The following is a 10305-nucleotide window of genomic DNA, read 5'->3' on the forward strand; positions in this document are numbered from 1 at the left end:
ATTATAAAGGGGAGAAGTTATAATGATTTATTGGCTTGATGCAAGTAAGTATTATTAAATTTAATAGCATGTCCCTCTAAAAAATAGGAAGATTCGATCTCATAATAATTGTCTTGCAATTAATTGCAATCATTTATAAATGATTCTACTAAATCATTTTTGAGCATAAATAAAAGCAACAACTAAATACCTTATAATTATTTCAATCAACACATGTCATAGTCATTAAAGGGCTGATTTGTAAATTCACCATTATTCTCAAGATAAATTAACTTAATAACATAATCTGAAAATTGTATGTTTAATCAAATTATTTGCGCAAATAATCTTGCAAACTTCAGGTTGCAAGTTAATAATATTTGCAAACTCCATATTGCAAATTAATAATCATGCAACTATCTTTTGGATGCGTCCATAATCTATCCAAATCAATTGATCAATAATTTCACCTTATATATATTCCAGAAAACATAAGTAGTTCTTTTGAACTATGTGGTTGCTCAATAATTAATTTACTTTGAGAACAAACTATGTATCCATTTTAATGAATGTCTTTGGAATAATACATTATGCATAAAATTCATTCCTCTAGGTAGTAATATTTGCTCTTCTAGAGCCTTTAACTATTATTTTACTACCAAAGCCAAATTTACCTTTTTATATTTTTGTGTTTAATACGTGCATAATCAAATGTATCCATATATGCCATATTATTTGTACTACTTCTGGTGTTAAAATTTATTCTTAATTATGTGACCATCATAATTTCTAAATTCATTACTTCAACTGTGATCTTATTGATATTATGAATGACAAATATATTTTTGTCATTATTCATGCTATATATTATTGCATTCACTTCAAATAATGAATAAGATGTAGTTAGATAGACATGGCTACATTCATATATATACATATATTCTTCCATTCACTTTAGGGAATGAAGCAAAATCCAGTTAACAGCCTCATGATCTTTATTAAGATCTTTTTATTTTGCTTAATGATAAAAAAGATATGAAATAAATCTAAAATTTCTCTTAAAACTTTTTCTCTCGATATTGCTACTTCAGGAGCATATTCGAGGTATAGATGTCATTAACAATTCTATATCAAAAGCTAATATATAGATCCCAAACATAATAATAATAATAATATCTTAATTATATTTAAAAATAAATAAATCACTTCTCAAAATTGGTAACACATGAATAATACATGTCAATATACAATAATAAAACAATAATCTTAATATTACAAAATTATAATCACTTACAATTTTACGAACTTTGCATCGATAATTGCATCTATTTGCGGTGAACTTTTTGCAATTATACATTTCTTTCAAATCATTCCAAAAAAACAAATCTTTATGCTATTTTGACTAGATCCTTAATCTCCTTTTTTAATTTTATATTTAAGATCCATTGTATCTAAATATAATAATTCTTGATGGAAATATAGAAGGCCATAAATTCAAAATCTATATATTTAATATCATGAAAGTGATTATAATAAAACAAAATAGACAATAAGATCATAACAAAAAATTTAAAAATAATCAACTAAATTAAATAAATTCAAAAGTGAATACAACTTAAAGTAATATAGTTGACAAATAAATTATCAATATTTATTTCCACATAAATATATGTATCGAATAATATAAAGCGATTAACAAATAAAACATCAGCTTATAAAGATGCTAAAACCGTCATTATTTACCAATTAATTCAAAATCAGATATGGGCAAAATAAACCACATATTTTACTGAAAAATAAAAATAATAAACAAAATAAATATGTGCAGTGCATACTTTATAAGCAAATCTTTATAAAAAGATTTTTTTTATTAGCTATATAAAAAAAAATATTTAGCCCTTATAATATTTTTTATATAAACAAATCTTTTGTTTTATTATCCATCAAACGATTACATATTTTCATCAGTTTACTTGTTGTTAATAAGCTTTGTAATGTGGAAGTAAATAAGCCGATATAAACAAATATTTATAGATGAATATAAACTGATTGTGATTGGTAATTCTTCGATTTTTTAAAAAATAAATAAATTAGGGCATTGTGCCCAAATAATAATTAAGGTTAAATATAAATTTAAATTGGCACTCCATAGACATTTTGTCAATCAAATAAATTAAAGTATTTCACCAAACCATACAATCCAACACAAGAGATCATATCGGCAAACCACTATGGCTTCATGAGTAAAACAATTGGCAAAAATAACTAAAAATCTACATTTAATTGCAATAATATCAAATTAATGTCGCAAGACCATACAAAAATTAAAGAAATCCAATTATCTATTAAGACCATAATTAAACAAAATCAATTAAAAAATTAAATCAAACATATAATTGAAGAGTACCAATAATATAATATCATAATTAAATAAATATTTAAAAGACTCAAGCCTTAACTTTGATTCTCGCAAACCATAAATTATCCTTTCTTCGACCGACTTGATCAAGGGAGCGATAAAATAAAAATCAAAAACGGCAGAACGAATTCATAGTAATAGAACGATCCATGCTAATAACGTATTATAAAATAATATAAAAGAAAATACGAAAATACATTATTATTAATGAGAAGCTACATATATATTACATAAGCAAAACTTTAATAGAATTTTACACAAATCAGAAAAATAGAAATTGCAATAATTAAAAATATAGACTTCTAATTCATCCATGACATCTACTTATGTCCTAACAACTAGAAGTATTTTGAATCGATCTAATTTCTCAAATGAATGATTCTTCATTAAAGACTATTTAACAATTAACCATTTAATGATTTGACTTTGTTTTTGATACAATCTTAATATCGCAACACATCACCATCCTAGGAACATGTGCGTGATTTAGTCTCTAAATATCAACAGAGTAATTAAACACCTAATGCAACTATTGACGAGACCACTTCAGTAGTCCTACAAAATTGGAAGCAAATATCCCAGCTAGGGACAAGAACCTCAGCTTCAGTACTCATAATATTTTATTGCCTGCCAAAGTGAACATGTAAAAAGCCTTCAACTAAGAAAACGATAAAAATGGATTCAAATTCCTAGGCTTTTTTTCCAGGTCACTTTCTTCCTGATACCAAACAGCAACCATTCTATTTATCGGTTTCAAGTAGCAAGATTATTAACAATAACAGATCAGTCATTACAGGAAAGGAGACAGAAACTCCAATCAACAGTAAGTCATGCCAAGACTCAAACACCACGGCCACATATCCTGTGAGCTACAATAGCATACACTCTTCCACTCAAGAAGATGGAGAAGTAGAACTAGGTGTAGCAGACCTAGAAACAGATCGGAAACTCGGACTCGCACTTGGGCTCCTTGAGTAACTATCTTGAGAACGTTCACGCCTTGCCGACCCATTGCGGTATATAGTTCTGGAGCTCTTCCTATCCCTAGGAGAAAGGCTTCTAGAGTAACTTCTCCTCAAGCTCTTCCTCAACACTGGGGAGGGGCTTCTCGAGTAACTCCGCCTTGAACTTTTTCTAGGGGAAATGCTTCGCGAGTAGCTCCTTCTTGGACTCCTGGAAATGCTGCGTGAGTAGCTCCTCCTTGAGCTTCTTGTTCTTCGTGGCGTAGGACTTCGAGAAACAGAGCGATAGGAATGCCTTCTGTAGTATCGGTCATCTGGTGAATGATACCTGGAGTCATATGGTGAGTATGACCGGTCACGCCTACTCACAGGGGACCTACTGTAAGGAGATCTTGAGTAAGACCTGCTCCGGCTATAATAATAAGGTGAATATGATCTGCGCCGACGGTGATAGGGAGAGTAGGGTCGGCCCCGCCTATGGTAAGGAGAATATGACCTACTCCTGCTGTGTTCTGATGAATAACGAGGTGACCGACTCCGACTCCTCTCATAAGGAGAGTAGCTTGGCGATCGACGGGGAGAATAACTAGGTGTCCAGCGGCGCACTGCAACAAACAAAAAATAAGAAATAGTAGAAGAGATGAATGTCTATGAACTAGAAAACAAGGAGAATAATTAACACATGTTGTGGAAATCGTCATACTCACCACGAATGGTTCTAAGCCCCAGATACCTTCCAGGAGTAGGAGTTCGTCCTCGCCGCCTCTTAGCCTAAATAAATTAAAAGATTCAGTCCACTGCATTGCAAAACCAATTTTAAAAGTAACAGAGATATCAATAAGGAACATAACCTTTTTTTTTTTCCAAGTATACATATATATATATATATATATACACTATATATTTACAATGCTAAAATCAAATTTCCATAAATCTTAGGCATATAAATTTAAACAGCAGAAGATTTAATTGCTAAAGAAGGAGAGAAATGCAGGGCATACAACCCTAACAGTCTGATACTTGTTGATGTTTGATTTGTTTGTTTAGTTGTGGTAAGAACTTGAGAGTTTGACGAAGAGCTGCTACACACAGCTAACCTGCTGCAACAGAAACTTCAAGTGGAAAGAAGCAAACAACTTACAAACTCATAAGAACTAATAGCAAACCATCCAGAATTCTTAACACAATTTAATTGTAGCAAAGTAACCAAGAAACAATAAATTTTTGTAGGCTCCCTGTAGAAAAATGATTGAATGTTATACCTTCTCCACCGTAATGACACGACCTTCAAGAACAGAGCGGTTCAAATACTTAATGCAGCGATCAGCTTCCCCAACACTGGACATAGTAACAAAGCCAAAACCACGAGATTCTCTAGTCCATGGATCAACAACAAGATGAACATCAACCACCTAAAAGGATTAAAAAAAATCAAGCTTCCAATTGTAAGAACACAACAAATAAAATGAAAATCATTTCCAAACAACATCGATTCAGAAAATTCTAGCATTCATAGTTAGGAAGTAAAAATAGATTATTTATGTTAGGCATACCGTTCCTTCACTAGCAAAATGCTTCTCAAGGTCTCTCTTGGTGATTCGAGGTGACAGCCCTGTCACATACAAATTGTTACCAGGATTGTCCACATCACTTGAAGGACTCCTGCCAACAAAATCATGACACGAGTAGATAACTCAGCTATAGAGATAATAGCACAAAGAAATCAGCTCAGCAACCACGCACACCTTGATCTTAACCTATCCGTCGACCTCGACCTTGACCTGGACAATGATCTCGAGACAGACCTGCTGTATCGCTTGTATGGGGAAGGAGATCGGGAATATCTTGACCTTCTGGAGTACGACATCTGGGGACACACCATAGAGGGGAAAACAAAATACATCAAAAACAAAAGACAACTTAGAAAAACAAAAATATGCCTTTGATTCCTCAAAGAGTCTTTCACGGTGTGTTTGTGTATGTGTGTGTATATATATATATTTGGAATCTCAAAGCATATTATCTTTTAAATTCCACATGGATTAGTCGATAAATTGACCGAGTTTGTGATGATAAAATTTAAAAAGGGTATAAAAAAGTTAGAAAATTTTTTATATTTATAATGCAACTCATGAGGGAGAATATATTTACATACGAATTCTGTATGAATTTCATTAGAAAATGAAAGGAATTTCACATTCTTTTAACTCCAACAATAATTTAGGAGTCCACATGAATAATCAACACAGGCTGAGGACATTAAAATGGAAATTTAACACATTCATCATGTCCTAGCAATCTGAAAACCTAAGAAATCAGGATATATTTGCAACCAATTTGTAAACTAAAATGATAATTTCAAGGAAATCATCTAATCTACAGATATCTAAGAACCAAATCAAGTTATTTGGAGTTCAAAAAACAAATATATATCCAAAAATGCTAGAAACTACGCAGAAAATTTAACCATCAATCAAAAACGCTAACCACAATATTACAAACCCGACTATAATCACAAAATCGAGAAATCAAATGGAAGCAGGGACGAATTCAAATTAAAATTAAGAAGAACAAGAACGAAAGATCACCATAAAAAAATTGGTATAACCTTCTCGCTGGGTAGTTTTGATTTGTTTAGCAATAGGAGGCTCGATCTCGATCTCACAAATGCAGTGAACAATTACGAAATGGCAACAATCGGTAACTGAAAAGCCTTATTTAGTAAGAGGTAAGTGGAGAAGCTTCTGGAGAGGCGGATGCGAAAGCATATTCAAATCCCATTAAATTCTGTGTTCGAGTCCGTGGCATTTTTGTCAAATTACCACACACACTTTTGCGGTTCGGTTCGGTTCGGTTCGACTTAAAATTGAAAAATCGAACCAATACCGGGAATAGAATACCTAATACCTGTAGCTATACGGTGGCCGGTGAATTGAACAAAATATAGATATCGTTGAGCCCTGTCTTCTTCCCTGTCTAAAAAACCCCACAAATGTCGGCGGCAATTAGAGCCCCAGCATGGGTTTCAACGAGAAGGCTCTTTGAGCAAAAGCTGGAAGACCTCCATAAATGCAAAAATCTAAACCAAGTAAAGGAAGTTCATGCCCAAATAATCAAAAGGAATCTCCACGAAGATCTCTATGTAACTCCCAAGCTAGTATTGGCCTTCTCTCATTGTCAACAAATGACTTTGGCTATCAACGTTTTTAACCAAATTCAAGACCCTAATGTTCAGTTGTATAATACTTTGATAAGAGCTCACGTGCAGAACTCTCAGTCATCATTGGCTTTTGCTGCTTTCTTTGACATGCAAAAGAATGGTATTTTTGCAGATAATTTCACATACCCTTTTCTTTTAAAGGCCTGTAATGGACAGGCTTGGTTGCCCATGGTGCAAATGATACATAGCCATGTGGAGAAATATGGATATTTTGGAGATATGTTTGTGCCCAATTCACTGATTGATAGTTATTCTAAATGTGGTTTATCGGGTGTTAATTCTGCATTGAAGTTGTTTATGGCAATGGATGAGAAAGATGTTGTTTCTTGGAATTCTATGATTGGTGGGTTGGTTAAAACTGGGGATATGAGTGGGGCTCGTAAGTTGTTTGAGGAAATGCCTGTGAGAGATACAGTTAGTTGGAACACCATGTTAGATGCTTATGTAAAGGCAGGAGCAATGAATGACGCGTTTGAGTTGTTTGAGAAAATGCCAGGGAGGAACGTGGTCTCGTGGTCAACTATGCTTTCAGGATATTGTAAAGCAGGAGATTTGGAAATGGCTAGGATGTTGTTTGATAAAATGCCAGTCAAGAATTTGGTTTCTTGGACCATAATTATATCTGGATATGCTGAAAAAGGGACTGTGCAGGAGGCAGCGAGATTATTTGATCAGATGGAAGCAACTGGATTAAAGCCTGACGATGGAACTTTTATTAGCGTACTGGCAGCTTGTGCCGAGTCTGGTTTTCTTGGGTTAGGGAAAAGAGTTCATGCCTCTATTGAGAGAACTAGGTCCAAGTGCAGTGTTAATGTGTCTAATGCATTGGTTGATATGTATGCGAAGTGTGGTAAAGTGGGCAAAGCATTAGATGTGTTTAATGGGATGCCAAGGAGAGATTTAGTCTCTTGGAATTGCATGATCCAGGGGCTTGCTATCCATGGACATGGCGATAAAGCGCTTCAGCTCTTTTCTAGAATGCAGCAGGAAGGGTTTAAGCCTGACAAAATTACTTTGGTTGGTGTTCTATGTGCTTGTACGCATGCAGGCTTTGTTGATGAGGGTCTTCATTATTTTAATACTATGGAAAGGGTTTATGGGATTGTTCCCCACATTGAGCATTATGGTTGCATGGTTGATCTTTTAGGTCGAAGAGGTTGTCTTAAGGAAGCTTTTAGGCTCGTGCAGAGCATGCCAATGGAACCAAATGCTGTTATTTGGGGTACCCTTTTGGGGGCGTGCAGAGTGCATAACTCAAAGGCACTAGCAAAGGAGATACTAGAACGACTTGTTACACTTGAACCATCAGATCCAGGTAATTACTCTATGTTGTCAAATATTTTTGCTGCTGCTGGTGATTGGAATAGTGTTGCCGGTATGAGGTTGCAAATGAAGAGCACTGGAGTCCAAAAACCAGCCGGAGCAAGTTCAATTGAGCTGGATAATGAGGTCCATGAATTCACTGTATTTGACGAATCACACCCTAAATCACATAAGATTTATCAAATGATTTACAAATTGGGTCAGGACATGAAGCAAGTTGGTTGTGTACAACAGGTAGATCTATAGAAGTTGGAAGTTAGGCTCGGGTGCATAAGTTGTTGAGGCAAATTTTGTGATGGAGTTTTTTGGGGAGCTCTTTGGCTATATTATAGAGCAGATGAGAATTATCATGTCTGAGCTTTTTCATGGTTTTCTGGCTATTGAAACTCTTGGATCAAAAGCAGTCAACAGTAAGCTGGCAACACCTACATTTCCCATGTCTTTGGATAACATTGCAGATAAAACAGTGGTGACTGGAGAATGACTTGAAGCTCGTAAACAATGGACTAGAAAACTTTCTTGATGCTGAAGCAGAAGAAGAAGGTTGCAATGAATCATTGGCAAGGAGCAGTTATGTTAGCACCATTAATCTCAGTGGCATGCAAATGGAAGGAACAGATACCTATGATGAAGACTGCAATATGTCTACTTCAAGGATATCTCTTGGGGTCATCAATAGAATTGCCTGAAACAAGAGTTGAATTAAAGAAAGCAAGAGATGCTAAGAAAGTTTCATGCTTCAAGAAATCCTGCCTATCCTTCTAGTGATGATGCTGCCAATTCTGTTCCAACAAAGAAAAAGCTTATTAAGGTGCGTCTTCCAGCTCTAGATTTCCTAAGATAAGGAATCCTATGATTCTATCCATAAACATCCGATATTATTGCTACACCCTGATAATCTATGGTTAAGTATGGTGAATGCTAATTTGTTTCTTAAATCATGCTATCGGAATTTCTGGACAATAGATTCTCAAGTTAAATAATGAGAAGGAGCAGATTTTAAGTCTATTGCCTCTCAACCAGAGGGATGTTTACAAGAGAAAACCATAAATGTCTGAACGCAAAATAGGCTGTGGGGAGACATAATCTTGTCTAGATATTAAAACTAAAAACTATTCATTTCACTAGTGTCTTTCAAATCACCAATTTAGACCATCTGAGTGGTCTTTATTCATGACCAAAGAGTATACTTTTCAATATAAATGTCTCCACGGGACAACAATTTTACTATCAAAGAAAAAACATGATGGTTCACGAACAATTATGTGGAACTTTCTATTAGTAGGAACCTTGTTGCCCAAAATAAATTAAATCATATTTCCCGCCAGATTTCTGATTTTTTTTTTTTCCATCTTTGGCATGCAGAATATTAAGATGAATCTGCATCATAATGCAGACCTGGTCCAGCAGGATGAAGACAATGGAAAATTTCTTCCAAGATTCAAGTCAATGGAAGGGATAAAATGGTAGAAGAACAACTTGAAACTTTCTGAATATGGGCTGGGTGGATGTAACTCAACTGGAAACAGGGAACACTGGATCAAAACAGATGCAGACTGTTAGTACTGACACATCTTGAATAACATAGAAATTTATTTTACTGTAATTAGTTATGGATTTGAAAGTAATGCACCTTGTCAATGATCTGTTACAACAAGGAAACATGTTCATCTGGAAAAAAAGAAAATGAAAACATGCATAGAAATTTAATATATTTAATTTCTTATGTCCATAGATAAGATTCAGAATGATTAATGGCAACTTAATGTTGATCTAATTGTAAGGAACTTCTTGTAAATCACAAGACTTAGAAATAATGTGTGATGGATACTAAATCCCATTACTAGTTAATTATTATATAAAGAAATCAATTAAAAGCATGTACAAGTACAAAACAGCACAATTGAGCTTGCAGAAAATATTTATTATTATTATTATTATTATTATTATTATTATTATTATTATCCAAAAGTTAAGGCTTATTAAAAGCTTTTTAAAAGCTCTAGTTGAAGCTCAATAATTGCTTCTTTTTTTTTTTTCTTATTACTATTTTTACAGTGTTTGGTTCAATTTCATTTGATTTATAATTTATTTAAAAATGAATTCCAATGTTTGGTTTGATACAACTTAAAATGCATAATTCAATTGAATTCCATATTATGGTTGTTTGATATAATTTCAGAATTAAATTTCATTTGTCCTTGATTTCCTAAATTACCCTCAAATCTAATTATTTAGGAATAATAATTTTTTAATTCAAGCAAAATGGTTTTTATCTAATGAATTTACAATAATTAACAACTATATAAACTAATTAATAATATACTAATAAAATTTGATATCTCAAACAAAAAAAACTATTAAAAATGTAAAATTAATTCATGTCTTGTAAAATGAGAATT

The 10305-nt window shown here is 33.4% G+C and overlaps 2 protein-coding genes and 1 pseudogene across 3 annotated transcripts; 2 read left to right on the plus strand and 1 right to left on the minus strand.

The window, feature by feature from the left end:
* Positions 1 to 3000: 3000 nt before the first annotated feature.
* Positions 3001 to 6127, minus strand: LOC105630958 (uncharacterized). 2 transcript variants are annotated; one of them, XM_012212961.4, is made up of 6 exons: positions 5969 to 6127; positions 5106 to 5227; positions 4914 to 5022; positions 4623 to 4772; positions 4068 to 4131; positions 3001 to 3965 (listed from the first exon to the last, which is right to left on the minus strand). In XM_012212961.4, exons 2-6 carry the CDS (start codon positions 5225 to 5227, stop codon positions 3292 to 3294), a joined length of 1119 nt encoding a protein of 372 aa, XP_012068351.1. In that variant the 5' UTR covers positions 5969 to 6127; the 3' UTR covers positions 3001 to 3291. The 2 variants fall into 2 exon arrangements, with proteins under 2 accessions (XP_012068351.1, XP_012068358.1); XM_012212968.4 differs by having other exon boundaries at positions 5949 to 6107.
* A 149-nt stretch (positions 6128 to 6276) lies between these two features.
* On the plus strand, positions 6277 to 9635 carry LOC105631436 (Tetratricopeptide repeat (TPR)-like superfamily protein). Its single transcript, XM_012213561.4, has 2 exons — positions 6277 to 8714; positions 9269 to 9635. Exon 1 carries the CDS (start codon positions 6353 to 6355, stop codon positions 8147 to 8149), a length of 1797 nt encoding a protein of 598 aa, XP_012068951.1. The 5' UTR covers positions 6277 to 6352; the 3' UTR covers positions 8150 to 8714; positions 9269 to 9635.
* LOC149495950 (protein LAZY 1-like) lies at positions 8199 to 8747 on the plus strand (annotated as a pseudogene).
* Positions 9636 to 10305: the final 670 nt, after the last annotated feature.

Source organism: Jatropha curcas, chromosome 5 (assembly GCF_041381405.1).
Source record: "Jatropha curcas cultivar XTBG-Jc1 chromosome 5, XTBG_Jcur_1.0, whole genome shotgun sequence".
NCBI lineage: Eukaryota > Viridiplantae > Streptophyta > Magnoliopsida > Malpighiales > Euphorbiaceae > Jatropha > Jatropha curcas.

Bases quoted from the DNA above. Each gene is read 5' to 3' on its own strand.
- LOC105630958 (XM_012212968.4), bottom strand. The intron at 4,773-4,913 runs GTATGCCTAACA...TAATCCTTTTAG, and splicing joins ATTTTGCTAGTGAAGGAACG to GTGGTTGATGTTCATCTTGT. The intron at 4,132-4,622 runs GTATAACATTCA...TAATTTATTTAG, and splicing joins GTGTCATTACGGTGGAGAAG to GCTAAGAGGCGGCGAGGACG.
- LOC105631436 (XM_012213561.4), top strand. From the start codon at position 6,353: ATGTCGGCGGCAATTAGAGCCCCAGCATGGGTTTCAACGAGAAGGCTC.